Source organism: Telopea speciosissima, chromosome 5 (assembly GCF_018873765.1).
Source record: "Telopea speciosissima isolate NSW1024214 ecotype Mountain lineage chromosome 5, Tspe_v1, whole genome shotgun sequence".
NCBI lineage: Eukaryota > Viridiplantae > Streptophyta > Magnoliopsida > Proteales > Proteaceae > Telopea > Telopea speciosissima.
Genome location: NC_057920.1, coordinates 50,133,859 through 50,150,942, shown reverse-complemented (window position 1 = coordinate 50,150,942; position 17,084 = coordinate 50,133,859). Strand labels below are relative to the sequence as shown.

Below are 17,084 nucleotides of genomic sequence, written 5' to 3'. Positions count from 1 at the left end.
ATTTTGAACGGAAATTACAAGAGAATGTTAACCGATCACGTAGCCCTTGCACCAGTGCTATAGCCAATGAAAGTGCACACATAGGCATTGGTTTGGATGCAATTTTCAATTTTACTAGGAATTGAACAGTCTTCTCACACCAAAAAACAAAAAAAAACATTGTTTTGTGTCTAGACACAAGAACCACGCTTACCACACCACCGATTAGCATTCTTTTTCCTTTTTTTTTTTTTTTTTTTGACATAAATCACATCACAAGCCTTTATGTGACACGAAAACTACCCATAATTGCTCTCATAAAAAATAAAAAATAAAAAAACCTACACATAAGTGCTATTAAATTAAAATAATTAAAACTACCCATAAGTGCTATTAAAATCATTTTATCTATAAAATGGACAGCAAAGTGTTTTTTTTTTTTTTTTTTTTTTTTGCCCCTTTAGGACATACAAAATACTCAAACTGTCCGACGGGTCCATTATAGCCAACGAGACTTCCGTTTTGAAAAACCGTTAAGCCGTTATCTAATTTGCCATTTATGGCGCCAAACGCATTCAAACAGGCTTGGAATTGAAGGAGAAAGAAAAACGCGGTGACCCAATAAAAATTGTGGGTCTTGACAGTCGATCCTCACCAACCATTAACGCGAGATTTGTGTTGGGGAGTTTTTGGGTATATCTCCTTCATCCCCCTCGCTTACCTATCTCTCACTCTTTCTAATCCATTCCCTTGAGAGAGAGAGAGAGAGAGTTCCTCTGGGGAATGGTTCTGTTCTTCATCTCCCCCCTCATCAACTAATTCAAAGTAAAGTTAGGTTTTCTTGTTTTATTTTTTTTATTTGTTTTGTTTGTAATTTTAATTGCAGAAAACGGAGTGAAAGAGGTGAACCCATTTCCCAGACAGGAGAGATGATATAAAGCAATTTCTTCATAATGTTTCAAGTTGCAGAAACAATTTTCCTCTTTACTTTTGATTTCAGGAATAGAATGGGAACGTTTTTGTTGTTCATTCTCTTGTTGATCAACTTGGCTTCACAGACAATACCGATACATGCCGGGAAGTTATCATCAGAGGAATGGCAGACACTTAATGGTAACAATCATTTTCTTCTATCTTGATTGGAACAATCATCTATTTTATGTTTCTTGTAGTTCTTCTTAAGAAACAGGATTAAAGTTTGTATTTTATTTTTTTCGTTTTCTTCCTTCGATATTGAATTCTAGTGGAATAGATCTTTTATCTGGATTTTTTTCGAACATTTGGTTTTTCACAATTGATCTTCTAATTTCCTCTGTCTTATTGTTTATCCTGAAGACTTTACAGCAATTTAGTCCCTAAATATCAACTTAGTATGGTGAAGAGGGAATCTCCATATTTAAGGACATGATCTAACCCTTTGGATTAGCATGGGTAAGGGTATTTTCAACCATGTACAATAAGGGGTGGGAGTACAATGATGACACAGGAGTTCAATCAAATGGTAGCATCACCAATGGAGAAGAGATTTCTTTAATTCGCTGGTGTAAAAAAACTTATTCCATAAATTGATTTTGTGTTTATTTTCCATTCAAAATTTTTTTATTTATTTTTTTGGTTATTTCAATTTATGGCGCATGAGTTTTATTTGCTTTACATAGTCTATCGCTCCAGATCATGACGTCTCATTGCTGCCCCGCTGAAAATAAAACTTTTCTCCTTATTCTTATGCAATTCTAGCTAAAAAATCCCTGTAAATCTTGGGTTCAGGGAAAAAGATTTTTCGATGCATCTAGGCCCTTCAACTTGGCATGTTTTTCGTGTTTATGGCCTTATAAGTTCATATCCAAGTTATACTCTTTTTGGTCATGATCAGCTTAGGATGCTAAGTACATTAAACAAGATTTTTTGTTTAATACTTTTATTGCAGGTGAGCATCCGATGGTAATAGCAAGAGGTGGATTTACAGGGATTTTTCCTGACTCTAGTCCGTATGCTTACCAGTTTGCAATGTCAACAAGCTTGCCCGACTTGGCTTTGTATTGTGATTTACAATTATCAAAAGATGGCGAAGCAATATGTCAAACAGAGCTCAAGCTTGACAATACCACAAATATAGCAGTTGTATTTCCCAAAAGAGGAAACACTTACAAAGTGAATGGGAAAGATATTGAGGGGTGGTTTGCCGTGGACTTTACATCCACAGAATTATTCACCAATGTATCAAGTAAGTCTAGTCTGGATTCTGATCTACAGCTTAATACAGTTTCTTCAAGTTCTGTTGTTGAGTGCAAATCTGTTATTATATATTGTTGCTATATTTATGTCAATTTAGTATACTTTGCCATGGTAGTAGGCCTTTCAAGGTCCAGTTCATGATCTATGATGAATCTGTAAATGGACTTCATTGCAGTCATACAGGTAGACTTAATTGCAATCAGTACTTCTGATTGTTTCCCTGTTAAATCTAGTGAATTAGTGATACCAACCACCAATTTTCTCAAAAAACAAAAAATTATAATCAGTTATGAATTAATTTTCTTTCTCCATTTTCTTGTTACCATTACATATTTTATATATATATATATATTATAGTCAAGTCTAAATTTGAACTAAAGAGAATGACTAACTACTCTTTGTTTTGTCATGCTATTCTTTCCATAGTGGTTCAAGGCCTCATATCTCGACCAACGCTCTTTGATAATTTTCTTCCATTCTTTGGAGTTGAAGATGTAATAGGGCTTAAACCCGCTCACATTTGGTTGAATGTGCAGGTACAGATGCTCATGCCATCTCTCTCTCTCTCTCTCTCTCTCTCTCTCTCTCTCTGATACTCACACACCCACACAAAAACAAAAATTAATAGCTTCATGAGTCAATAGTACTTATTCTACTTTGTTTTCTCTTTTTAACCTGAAATTATACATTAGGCCAATTTAGTAGAAGTTAGTCCACTGACCAACACTCTATTTCTAATGACTTTAGTCAATATCAGAATAATTTATCTTATTTAATATTCACAATCTTCATCTTTTTGGGTTTTGCAGTATGACATGTTCTATACACAACACAAGCTGAATATGGCATCATTCATTCTAACGACATCGAGGAGAACGGCTATCAGCTACGTATCATCCCCTGAGATTGGTTTCTTGAAAAGCTTAAGTGGGAAGATTAACAAAGTCAAGACAAAGTTAATCTTCCGCTTCCTAGATAAAGATCTAGTTGAACCAACGACAAAGCAAAGTTATGGTTCAATCTTGGAGGATCTGTCTTCAATCAAGCCCTTTGTTTCTGGGATACTTGTCCCCAAGAACTACATTTGGCCTGTCAGTGCTGGCCGCTATTTAGAAGCCCCAACTAGCCTCGTAACTGATGCTCATAAACTAGGACTAGAAGTATATGCTTGTGGTTTTGCAAATGATGTGACTACAAGCTATAACTATACTTATGATCCTACGGCTGAGTACTTGCAATTCATTGACAACAGTGTTCAGTTCTCTGTTGATGGCTTTCTTACTGACTTTCCTCCCACTGCATCCGAAGCCATTGGTGAGATTTTTTTAACTCAAATCTTCTACTATATGTATGTCACTTAATGTTCTCTTATTCCCCCCCCCTCTCTCTCTAAAGCAATAGATAAGTACTTCCCAAAATCAAGCTCCAATTTAAGATTTGTTAGTGTAGTGATTTAAGATATCGCTTAGAAAAAAGTACTGAACCATAAGAATATCAACTAACACTATAACTGTAGAGTTAATGGTTTCACTTTCTTTTAGATGGTCAGAATGTGATACTTAGTCAAGCTTTCTATGTTAATCCGATAGCTAGCTAATTACAATTGGAAAGTAATTAATGAAGGGAAAAAAGTTTTTATGAACTCCTCCAGTACTCTTCTGCTCTCAGACTTATCTTTATCTTGCAGGTTGCTTGGCACATACCAAGAAAAACAACAAAACCGGCAAAGGTGACTACTAATCATTAGCCTTTTTGATTCTTTTATAATTTACATGGGTGGGGAAAGAAAAAAGGAATTACAATAACTCAACTATAATTTGTGTTTATAATTTTCTACCCTTTCTGTTGAAGCTTTGATCATAAGCCATAATGGAGCCAGCGGAGTCTTCCCAGGCTGCACTGATCTGGCTTATCAGCAAGCAATTGATGATGGGGCCGACATAATAGATTGTTCAGTTCAGATGTCAAAAGATGGAGTGGCCTTCTGCTTTGATACACCAGACCTCGCAACAGATTCGAATGTGATGACTTCTTTCATATCTCGAGCTAGTATGGTTCCCGAAATTCAACCTCAGAAAGGGATCTTCTCATTTGATTTAACATGGAGCGAGATTCAGAGTTTGAAACGTAAGCATTTATTTAAATATATCCCTTGTCAACACTTGAGATGTTTTAAAATTTAAACACCATCATCATTTCTTCAATTTTGTACCAGAGAGACTATAAAGAAGTAGAAGAAGTTCCATGGGTATTTGTTTTTCCCTGTCAAGTGTTTGTAGATTTATTAATAGATTTATTTTCGGTAGAGACACCATTGGTTCAACTTTTTGGAGAGATCATAAAACACACTTAGCAAATTTCCATGTATAGAAGTAGATTTCAATCTCTGTTACCTACTGTAATTTACTGATTCCTAGCATGGTGGAGGCTGTAGGGAAATGAATTGATGTTTGAATTTTCTCATTTCAGCTCAACTCATTAGCTCCACAGCTAATTATGGCTTGGTCAGAAATCCGGAAAACAATGGGAAGGGTAAGTTTCTTACGCTCAACGAATTCCTGGAGATGGCGAAGGCAAAGGCAGTTTCAGGAATCTTGGTTAACATTGAGGTGAGTTTAATTATAACTTAGTAACATCTTATCAATGTCTTAAAATAATAGAAAACAGATCTTTAAACCTCCTCCTCTCCCCCCCCCCCCCCCCTTCTCTCTTTTTCTTCTTTTCAGAATGCTGCCTACCTTGCATCAAACAAGGGTTTTAGCATAACAGATGCTGTTGCAAAGGCCTTGAGAAATGCGACTTTTGACAAGCAAGTTACTCAACAAGTTCTGATTCAATCAGATGACAGTGCAGTGCTTACAGAGTTCAAGAAGGTCCCCACTTACAAGAGAGTCCTTTACATAAAAGACGTAACAAGTGGTGCACCTAAGTCAACTGCAGAGCAGATCAAGAAGTTTGCAGATGCAGTTAACCTCCAAAGATCCTCAGTTGTCCATACTACGGATTTCTTTACAACGAGTTACTCGCACATTGTGAAGGATCTGAAGGCTGCTAATATCTCTGTCTATGTTTCAGTTCTCAGAAATGAGTATACAGTTATAGCCATTGACTTCTTCTCAGATCCAATTATGGAGATAGCAACCTATGTTTCTAATACAATCGGAGTTGATGGGATTGTGACGGAATACCCAGCAACTGCAACTGCATACATGAGTAAGTATCACCAACTTTACTACCACAAATAAGTTACAAACTTCCACACAGTTTAGGCTATCATATATATCTAGTTAGGCATCAGATGTAGAACCTTTCAAATGTCCCCTAGAGAGTTCTCCCTATGATTTTAACAATGGTTACAGAGTGCAGGATTGGGTAATTGTATAATTTTATCTTTCGGTATCTTGATTGTGGTTGATTATTAATTGCAGGAAGCCCATGTTCCATTCCTGAAAACGAAAATCTCTCTTACAACATCCTACCAGCTTCAGCTGGTAATTTGCTCGAATTGGCTCCGCCAGAAGTCTTGCCACCTGCAGAGGCCCCTGTTCCACCACTTGAAGCGGCAGATGTCATCGATCCACCACTACCCCAAGTAGCAGTAGTTGCCTCTAAAAAGGCTCCTGCCCCTGCACCTGCTGGGGCATCAACTAAAAGCAGTCAACCAGCAAACACTGTCAATCTTGGTCTGGGTTTAGTGGCCATTATGGTTCTCTGTCTTCTGTCTTTAAGCTATTAACATTGATTTATATGTGGCAGTAATGTTTGCAACTTGGTGTTTCTACATTTATAATTGACTAGGCCTTGCACGATGCAATTTGTTTTGAGATTTGTACTCTTTTTTTTCCTTCTATCCAATTTGACTTTTTATTATACTGATTAAATTGATATTAGTTTGAACCAAAATAAACTGATTTTAGTGGCCTAAAGCCTCCTATTTGATTCAGGAAGAACCATTTCTTGAATTTATTGAAAAACAATTGGGTTATCTATTAATGAATCTGCATTTTCGAGCTTCTTGCTCACACAAACTGCATTCACAATTTAAAAGAGCTTATGTACCATGGAATCTTTGGGAACTTGATGACACTGATCATCTTCTGATTCATGCCACTTGACAAAGAGGACCTCTTAGGGCCTTAATATTTTACGATGCCTTGTACTAAAAAAAGGGGCTTCACTAAAACTTTACGATTAGCCAAAACTCATACAATTTCTTCCTCTTCCTGAATTATGGTTAACTTCTTCTGTCCACTCTTGTATTCTCCTATGAAGTAAGAGACAAAGCTCCAAAGGCACAAGCCTAAAGAAAGGCCTTTCTCACTAGTGAACTTATCATGAAAGACTATGACAGCGCCAATCTGTATGAATGGAAGGAGAGCCGCAGAGGGAATTCCAAAGAAGAGAGAAGAGGTGCAATAGATTACTCCAAGCATCCCAATGATAAGGAACTGCCAAGCAATGGCACCGGTGACCAACACAATACAGTACTTTAACTCACCAATCGCATACTCTTTAGCCTCTCTTGGGATAACCTGCACCACCACCACAAGCAGGACTTAAACACACACTCACACACAGACACACACACACACACAGAGAGAGAGAGAGAGAGAGAGAGAGAGATGTATGTGTCCCTACATCAAAATCATTGTTTATGATCATTCCGATAGGGCAGAATATAGTTGCAGAAAGACTTGTGATGAACCTAAACTGTAAGACCACCGCAAAAGTAATGGGTTTTGAGATCTTGCCATAAGCAAGCTCAACAAGTGGAAAAAATAACCCAAGCAACACAGCTCCAGCTAATGTAAAGAAGAACCCAAGGAAGTACTCACTGTTAGGGACCTCAGGAGGTCGATCACCACAACTATGGAATGCCAACACAATGGATCCCAGGGTCATCAATACAACTGAGTTTATAGAGTAAAATGTCAACTTCTGCTTTACTAAGAGGAATGCAAACAAAGCAGTGAAGGCTAGTTGGGTTGAGGTGAGCAGCCCAGAGGTGGAGACTAGAATATAAAACAAACCTGCTGAATACAAATAACTGCCAAGACCCATTATGACCCCTAAACCTGCACTTGAAGCAAAGAGCATTGAATCCATGAAGAATGCTGTTGGAGTTGACCCTGTTCTTAATAGTTGCTTGAAGTTGAAGAATAAGAGAGGGCCAAGAAAGAAAGGGAAACCAACATTCTGAAGCCAGCTAGAGAGCCATTTATGCTTGCCACCATGCATGAAGTAGAGTCTCATTAAGAATGGACCTCCTATGGAACCAATTGCAGTCATGATGAAGTATAGCAACAGAGGCCCACCCCATCTTCCATTAATATGAGGTTTTCTCTCTTGATGAACAGCTATAATTGGCCGGATAACTTGATCTTCCTGGTTCCCAAGTTCTGTAGCAGTTGTAGTGTCTATGTTCATCGACATTGTTCAGATTGATCTACTGTTAATAGGACCAGTATTCACTCATTAATGGATAATTGACCTTACTACAGTCCCTGCCATGAAGAAATGGAGCATGTAATTATCATTGTTTTTAGATCTTTCAGGAAAGTGTCATCTGTGGGGGAGCATGGCCCCTGTGCGCAAGGGGGCCAATGGGAGCGGACATAGAAGCATCAACAGGGTGTGCAATTCTGCCTTTCATGAGGGTGGGGCGATCATTTCACCCCCTGTGTCTGGGCGCAGGGGCCACACCCCACAGAGTTCTTTTTCTCAAATATTTATTCATGATCTTTTTAGAAAATTTAGGAAATGTCTCAAACCACATTATCTTCTCTCTCTCTCTCTCTCTCTCAATATGCATAATCCTTTCCCCCCCCCCCCCCCAACAATATAAATGAGAACCTATCAGAATAACTACCTTACCTATCTAATTAATAAAGCCACACTTCAATCATTCAGGATCTCCAAGACAAGTTTTTATAAAATCCACCTTATATTATAAGTTCCTTTTCTTAGATTTAAAACAAGCAATATGTCAAGTTAAAACTTTACAATGGAATTCAGCAACCCATAAGATCATAAGGAAACAACAGCCTAGATATTTCATGGATAACTAAAGCAACTTCATTCACATTACACAAATTTCATGGACAACTAAGAGTGAGTGAGTTTGGATCCTCTAGAATGTATGATTTTGAGGAAATTATGCTGCTAGGCTCACAGTCAAAGAAATGGAATCTCAAAGGGTATTTTGAAAAATACTAAAATCTAGGAGAGCATTTATGAACCCAGAGGTTTTGCTTCTTTGTGAGCAATGCTAAGCCATGAGTCCTATTTAATCAATTGATGCACCATGCCAGTATTGAGTTAAAGCTTGTGAACCGATTCACGATAGACAGGGAAGCGCCTCTTGACGTGGTGGTGGCTGCCATTGCAGTGAGCCACTGGCCTAATTCCAAGGGAGAGGTCGTTGGTTTGACTCTCCCCCACTATCCCCATCGGATGTTAGACATCCTTATCCCTCCCCCCCTTTGACACCCTCTCCTCTTGGAGCTGGGACACCACCCTGACCGCCCTCTTGAGCTGTCACCCTAGTGGCCTATGGGCACCCGGTAAGATCTTACCCGAGAAGACAAAAAAGAAAAAGGATTCACAACAGAAACACCCGTGCACGCCTGTGGGAACCAGTAAAGAAATAATCTTTTTACTGATGGGTTTTGACGCTTGAATGAATCTCCTAGACCATTAAAAAGCATGTCAATAGGGGTGAGAGTCATGATAAGATTTTCAGAGAGAGAGAGTAATGATAAGATCATAGAGATTGGTGAAGGAAAACTTTTCCCTGTTTCCTCATTTTCTCCTCAAAAACAGTTAAAAAAGAGGCCCCAGGGTCTTTTCAATTCACAGCTCCAATGTGGAAAAACTTTTGCTGTGACTGTTCTTCCCTTTGAAACCCTCAGCTCCACTCTAATCTCGTCTCTCCTAATAAAACAAAGGGCACACGTTCTCTATCCAGGAATGCATCTAGGCGCAGGCTGTGCCCAGACACATGAGGTGGGACATGGGCGGGGTTTGGGTCATCCAGGGGGTGGGCCGGTCATTTCTCCCACCCACCATGTGTCTGGGCGCACCCTGCGGCGCCAGTACAGAGAACTTTATCCCTAAAACAAAAGACCGAGTTTCCCATAAGTCACGGTGACCTCGGGGCCTTCAAATGGGCATTGGAGGAGGTATGTGGGTTTTTGTAAACCATACTAAAACCCTATAAGAGTTTGTGAATCCTAGGATATTCTAGTTTTATCGCGTGGTGAAGAAAAACTTTCTCATAAAAGAAATGGATAGTTTTTTAGGTCTACGAGAAAAAAAAAGAGTTATAAAACAAATAGATTTTACAAGACAGAATAACTATAAACAAAGTCAAATCTACTTGTTTTGTAACTAATTTTATTATCTCGTAAATTTAGGCAATTTCCCCTAAAAAAATCGTTGTTTTTTCCATACTCATTCAACCTAACAAGAGCTTTTAAACATATACAAAAAACACACAATCATCCTGTTTCCTTGTGATTCCAGGCAATACAGACCATCAAATACATGCAATTCCCATGGTTTCTGAATGCTCTCTTGTTTATCCCAATCATCTTCCCCTTCTTCCACCTTGTTTAATACTACTTTAAGCAGATAGATATTGAAAAAAACTGAGTGAAATGGTCCTTTCTTATTCTTTGCTAAACAAAATATCCCTCTTCTCTCCACTCTTGTTCAAGCAAAAAAAGGTCTGAAAGTTGGCGATGAACCAGGATAAACATCCTGGTCCCTTTCTCTCATGAAAAATAGAATAGAATCCTCATAGTTAATAAAGGGGGAACAACATGACAGAACTGAGAATAAATGAGATCAGTGCCAGAAAAGCATCAAGTATAAATTACTAGTAATGGAAAATGGAATAAGGAAGTAAAAAAAGGGAAGAAATAAGGAAAACCCACCTTTTCTTTATCTTGCTTCAACAGCTCAGGTCCTACTGTGATTCTTCACAAAATCTGGGTAACCTTGCTCTCTCTCTCTCTCTCTCTCTGGAACCCATTCCACAGGGTCCCTGTTCTACTTCCCCTCACAAAGCCTATTTATCATTGCACACCCATGCACTCAAATCTGTCTTTTTCTTTTCCTATACAAAATTTTTGCTGAGAGAGACTCAGACACCCCCCTCCCCTCTTTTTCCTAATCCTTATCTTGTTTCTATCCAGCGCCTAAAAGAAAATCTCGTCTCTTTTTCCCCTGTAAAGTACGAAAAGTATGCCAAAGACGAGAAAAATTAATACCAAACAAGTCCTACCATAGCATCTTTCTGCCCTTTGGTAAGAAGACGTGTCTTCTCATCTTCTGCTTATCAGAGGAAGAAAGTCGAGAAACAATGAAACATCAAACCACTTAACTCTGGGAAATTTTAGTCAACACTTCAAATTTGGTCCTCAAAACATGGTTTGGAATACGTACTGAATTGGGCGGGTAAAGACCTAACTTTCATTGCCTTCCTTATAACCATTTGGTTCAACCCTCGTTTTATTAAAAGATATGTCTCAACTCTCAATGTCACCTAAGTTGGTTACAAATGACTTTGTAGCCTAATTTATAATACCTTCCCAAATATTTTTTTGGCAAAAGATCCCTGCAAGGTTGCCTGGACCTTGCACAAGTGTGGGGGAGGGGGCGCAATGAGAACATGCGTAGGGACATCAAAGGGGTGAAAATTTTCATTTCAGTGATGGGGCCCTCATTTCACAAGGTTCTGTGTTTGGACGTAGACTACATACAGCTTGGCAGGGAACTTTTTCCCTTCTTGGTTTTTTTTAATCTTAAATTATTTTGATATAACTTTTGAATCTTCACTTTTGGCTCCAAATGATTAGATAGTGCTTCCGGCATAAACAATCTTCTTCCTCACGAACGATCCTGGTACCTGGAGATCAAAGAAAAAAGAAGTTGGCCTCCGAGGGAACTCTCCGATGCCTAAGTTAGACTTCGGATGGATATGAGAATTAGGAAACGAAGGAATGGTTCAAGATCCCTTACCTCTTGTCGCCGCTGCTGTATTTATAGGTTTCATCATATAGGTCCCTTGATGGTCAAGTAACGTCAAATTTGTAAGGGTCCTGATAGGGATGGAATCCCTGATTTAGGGGATTTTCCCCTTTCACTATTGTATTCTGAAGATGCATGCGAGTAATAAAAGGAAAGTGATAGGTGTTAACTGTGGCAGCCAATCTTGTTGGTTTGCATCTTTTCATGGAGAGTCCTTATTAACCACGTGTGTGATTCAGTCGCACCTTTATTATGCCACGTGTCAAGTATTCAATGGGTGGAGATAATTATCCACATCGGATAGGAAGGGTATGTTTGTAAAATAACAACCACAAATTCCAATCGCTTGAGCGTTGAAAAATACACAAGGAACACGCTCATACATATGGCCCATACAATGGAGTTTTTTTTTTTTTTTTGATAAACATAGCTTTACTACTTTTAACGTGTATTACAGCCATGGATCAAAACCTGTCGAAACCACCGAGTTAACTCGGTTTTACAGGTTTTCGAGATGATTTGAAGGGTGATTTTAAAAAATCCAGGGTTTTGATTGAAATTCGATGGTTTCGACCAGTTTCGACTGAGATGTTGGTAATTTTGCAAGTTTCGACACTTATGCCCATCGAAACCTGAGGAAACCTGGTTTGAAACCAGTATAGATACTTAAGTATCAAATGTTTTTGTATTTGTATTTCATTTACTTAAGATATTATTCATAAATAATACAATACCCCCTATTTGAATCCATTAAAAATAGTTAAAAAATCAAATTCGAAAAGGTAAAAAAATCAACCCCCCAGTTCAAAAGCAAATATTGGATTTTTAGTGGTAGGTACAATTTTCAACTTTCTAATGCTAGGGTTTTTCTCAAATTTAAAATTTTCATAAATCTTAATATGGTTAGACATTGCTAAAACCCAAAAGTACGGTAAAATATTCATTTGTTTTGATGTCCAAAAAAAAAAATTTCATTCAAAGCGATTTTGACAGCATTTGCGCATACCAAATTAAGTTTGACCAGTACGTAACTCCTTCAATATAAATCAGATTTAAGCAATCTTGAACTTGCTGGAAACCTGTCAAAACAAAGCTTTCTAACAAATCCAAGATTGCTTAAATTTGATTTATATTGAAGGTGTTATATTCCGGGCAAACCTTATTCAATACAATGTCCAAGAACAATATACATTATCAAACTTTGATCAAAACTATAAGTATTATTTTTAGCGTTCTCTATGTGAAACTAATGCATGGATTAGAGTTAAAATGTCAACAATAGGCAGCACAAAAAGAATCAGGGCAAAAAAAGAACAACTTCTGGGCCTTGAAACCAAGGTTCGAGTTAGCCTGGAGAAAGTTCTAAGTTTCGACCGAGATATGGTCGAAACTGAGACGAACTCAGTTTCTGGCTGGTCGAAACCTAGTCGAAACCTGAGTTTTAGAACCTTGATTACAGCCCATACGATGGAGTTAGAGACCACCAAATTTGACATAGCTAATTTTGTTTTTGGTATAAGGAAATTCTATTTAAATAGAAGACATGTGTTACACAAGGTTTCAAAAACATCTAGGTTTAGAAACCAATGAGTGGAATATGGCCCCGTCTTACATGTCATAAACTAGACCTTCCAGGCTAAGGAATAGACACAACCATTAATATCCGTAGAAACGAAGTTGGAATTCCAACTAACAAAACAATAAAATATAGGGAAAATTTCACGGACACCCCCTATAAATTGATCGGAAATCATAGACACCCAAAAACTATCAAAATATCAACCTTCCCCCTGATGTTAAGCATAGTTAGCACTCAAAGTTGAAATGTCCATTTTAACCCCCTTAGTTATTTAAATAAAAATCTCTTTTTCCCTCTTCAGACAAAGCAATGGGGTGGAAAACCAGTAGGAAGGGAGTGTATTTTAGCTGTGAGATCTCTTTCATAAGTCATAAGAGATCCAAATCATGGAGAAATTTCAAGGTAAGACTTCTAAATCGTACTAATGAGCACATTTATGTGTGAAATCTTAGGGCATAAAGCACACATTTTATCACATTGGACAGAGTTACTTTGGTGCTTTCTTGTGTTTTTCAGGTTTTGGGCTATTCTGGACTATCGAGAGTTGCATGTCCCAAGTTACACGTAAAGTTTTCATTTTTCCTTCCATGGCTGTAAAGAGGACTAAATTTGGAGCAAGTTGGATGTGACGGAACGCAAGTACGCATTCGTCTAGCCCACCGTACAGTTGATTATTCTTTTCAGCCCAAGAAAGGAAAATGGGTCAGAAAGGAGCTGTAGTGCAAGCCCATAGTCAATCTACCACTGTCCAAGGATATTTTTGACATTATAAAAGATATTTCTAAGCAATGGTGGAGATTTACTGCAAGTACAGGGCCATTTTGGTAATTTTGCATTCTTGAAGAGAGAGAAGGACTGCTACCCATATGGAGGGACCCACACTACCATTAGATTCCATTAATTTTGAAGGCCCACAAGGTGTCCACAATTTTTATGGGTTACATTTAATGCCCCATGATTTTTAGAGGACACATTGGGGATTTTGTTATTTGGTTGAGTGGAATCCTAGTCATCACTATCCTAGTCATCGCTCTCTCTCTCCTCCAACTTTTCAAGGGCATTCCCAGAATTTCACTTGGGATAGATTTATTTTGAAAGATATTTTTTTCATCTATGGAAGGTTGAAAAATCAAAGATGCTTTGATTTTATTGCTTGGAGAAGATATCTACAATGAAAAGGAAGCACAAGTTAGAATTAGAAATTTACTTTTCTAGAAATAGAAGGTTTATGTAAACAATATTCTCTTCTTTTCTTCTTTCTATTTTTTTTCTTTTTCTTAGGAGCCAAGGCAATGTAAAGGAGGAAGGAGAAGAGAATATTCTCTTTTCTTAGGGAATATTTCTCTTACACTTCCCTCTTCTCTCTTCTCCCCTTTCCCCTATAAATACCCCCTACCTCTCTTGTAAAGTGGGCTCATTCACCTAGTGAAATTTCTTCTTTTCTTCTCCTAATTTGTGATTTTTGGCTTTTCTAAGTTCTAGTTTGCTTTTTTGATTTTCATTTAATGGTTATAATAGGTTTAGTTTATGCTTTAATTTTAATTTAAGTCTTCAATTGGGTTGTAATTTCTTAATTCTAGTTTAGGTTTTAAGCCTTCTAGTCTAAGTTCTTAAGTTGATGACAAGACTTGAAGATTTAGAAGAGGAGGCCATGGTAGGTTTATGCAAGTATTCAAGCTTTTCAATTACATTCATGCAAGCACATCCAGGTTTTACTATCTAAACTCTCAATCTCATTCTCCATCTCCTCTATCTCTCTCTATCTTCTTCTTCTTCTCCCTCTATTTCTTTTATTTTAATTTTATATGGTTGTGGTTTGTGGATGCATTTTTATTCCCTTATTTCTTTTTCTGTGGTTAGTATGTGTGGCTGCATTTTTATTCCTTTCAATTTGCTTTAGTTTGATAAGTTAGATGCTCATGTGTTAGGACGCCGATTTAATCCCTTAATTTTGTTAGATGCTTATGAGTTAGGATGCATTGATTTTTGTTAGTTTAATTAGTCTAATTTAACACTTTAATTTGGTTCACTTTGCATTACTTTTAAGTTAGTTAAATAGAGTGGCGTATATCTCCTCGTGTTTGACCCATAGCTACGATTGACCCGTACGCTTACGGTTTTATTTTAACTCACGTACTCCGCTTGGAAGTAACCAACATCGAACCTAATGGACCAAGAAATAATAGGGTATCACTAGCTTGGGATCAACAATTATACACACTCACAATAATCAACAACTAGGACAAATCCAAGAGCAAGAATCAGCGGATCAAATAGGTCTGAAAACAATTTCAAGATCAAACAAATAATAATAGCAACTACTGGAGTCAGATGACATCCATAATGACATCGAGTTACCCTCACAGACCTAAAAAGAATATAGATCAGAAAACAGATCTCAAATCGAAGAAGCAATCAATACTAGATTACCACAAATTGAACTGGAGAAAATTAATCATTCACATCAGGTGGACTGATGTCCTTCAAATAAGGATCGAGTAGGGCTTTACAGAAGTGAGTTAAGTCCCAAAAATATCCCCATGATCTGCTAGTCAGATCACTATTTATTTCAGAATCGAAAAATCTGGAAAAGGACTCTACTGTAGCACCTGAAGCCAAACCCTACTTCAGCTTCTCTCCCTCTGTTGGTTCTTGTTCTTTCTCTTCTAATCCTCCATTGAACATTGTTTTCTCTTTTAATCAACCCCACGTTGAAGCTCACCGAGCTTCCACTGCTGATATTATGGATTTCTTTCCTTCAGAGTCTTCTCATTCTGGTCTACTAGAGGAGGTCGTTAATGGATTTGTACCCAAATCTGGCTCTTCCCGCTCTAGCATTAATAACCCATCTCCACTGTACCATAACTACGGAATGTCTGTGGATGGGGCAATGGTGGAGGACTTAGAGAAGCAGATTGAAAGTGACCATTTCAGTCTCTATTTGGAATGCCAAAATGCACTAGAAATAAGACAAATAGAAGATACCGGTCTTCCTGTTCTTGCTTCTTCCACTTTCAGAGCATGGAAATCGAAGCTTTTTGGCATCGATTGCAAAAGCCCCCTTGTTGTTCTTGCTTCTTCCGCCTTCAGACCATTGAAGACTATGATGAGAATGGTGCTTGTATTTGGGGTTTTAACCTTAAGGGTATTATGGGAAGTTCACCCTATTGTAAGGATAATTTCACCATTATAAAAGAGTTAATAACGACTTAACTGTACAGACCTACCGGAGTGGACTAAGTCGAATTAAAGTCATACTATAGGGGATGTCTGTGATATTTTGATAGTTTTTGGGGTGTCTGTTATATTCGATAAACTTATAGAGGTTATCCGTGAAATTTTCTCTAAAATGTATTAAACCTATCCTTCTCACTTGGTAGAGCCATTGTGGGCATTGGAACGGTGGGCTTGAAAATCTGGATTGTCACATTTGCTTCATTGGGATTTTTGCCACCTTTCTTTTCTTGCCATGATAGATAAGAACGTAAATCACCGATGTTACACCCATGACAAAATCACATTGTTCCAACCTTTAATGCATGGTAACATGATGGCTTGATGTGTATTGACTGCTCACTAATGTCCTTGAGAGTGGACAGAAGCATTGGAGGAAGACCTGGACCATTTGGGGCCATATCAAGTCATAGGCAGATCAAGCGGTAGATCACAATGATCAATCGCATGACCTGCCATACCATTGTTGAACTGTATAAAAATGGGTTACTAAGTGGTGGGACTTATACTCATCCTTGGGTGGCCCTATGTGGTGTGGGACATACCCATTTCTTCACACACCTTGTGGGGTCATGATGGTGGGCCCACATAGCCCAAATATGAGTTAAAATCCGTTTTAAGTTCAAAAAAGCATTATTTGGCCAAACGGGCCTTAGTTACACTTGTCTATAAATAGACTCGGGCTCCTAAAACCACATTTCTCACCCTCACTTAATTAAATTCATGGGAAAGAGGAGAAGATTAGAACGAAGGAAGGAGAAGGTGGAGGAGGAGCTTGCAGCCCCCTCTTGTGACCAAGTCCACCAAGGTTTACACATTTTCTCTCATCTCTCTCAAATTTCATCATGAATTGATCTTAGTTTGGGGTTTTACTTCGGGGGTTTGATTGGGAAATCTAAGCCACACTAGTGGTTAACCTAATTCTAGTATCCTATGAACTGTTTAAAAATTGATAATTATTGCATTAGAAATAATTGCTTGCATTAGGCTTGGAAACGGGTTGCGGTGTGGCCGAAGGAGGATT

General features: G+C 38.0%; 2 protein-coding genes across 2 annotated transcripts; one reads left to right on the top strand and one right to left on the bottom strand.

Moving 5' to 3' along the window:
• The first annotated feature begins 986 nt into the window (after window positions 1-986).
• LOC122661234 (glycerophosphodiester phosphodiesterase GDPDL7-like) lies at window positions 987-6,023 on the top strand. Its single transcript, XM_043856577.1, has 9 exons — window positions 987-1,092; window positions 1,907-2,203; window positions 2,641-2,750; window positions 3,024-3,528; window positions 3,902-3,943; window positions 4,066-4,341; window positions 4,684-4,823; window positions 4,941-5,427; window positions 5,643-6,023. Exons 1-9 carry the CDS (start codon window positions 987-989, stop codon window positions 5,948-5,950), a joined length of 2,271 nt encoding a protein of 756 aa, XP_043712512.1. The 3' UTR covers window positions 5,951-6,023.
• A 358-nt stretch (window positions 6,024-6,381) lies between these two features.
• LOC122662243 (purine permease 1-like) lies at window positions 6,382-15,428 on the bottom strand. The gene is made up of 3 exons (XM_043857827.1): window positions 15,423-15,428; window positions 6,853-7,557; window positions 6,382-6,746 (listed from the first exon to the last, which is right to left on the bottom strand). Exons 2-3 carry the CDS (start codon window positions 7,501-7,503, stop codon window positions 6,417-6,419), a joined length of 981 nt encoding a protein of 326 aa, XP_043713762.1. The 5' UTR covers window positions 7,504-7,557; window positions 15,423-15,428; the 3' UTR covers window positions 6,382-6,416.
• Between the last annotated feature and the right edge of the window lie 1,656 nt (window positions 15,429-17,084).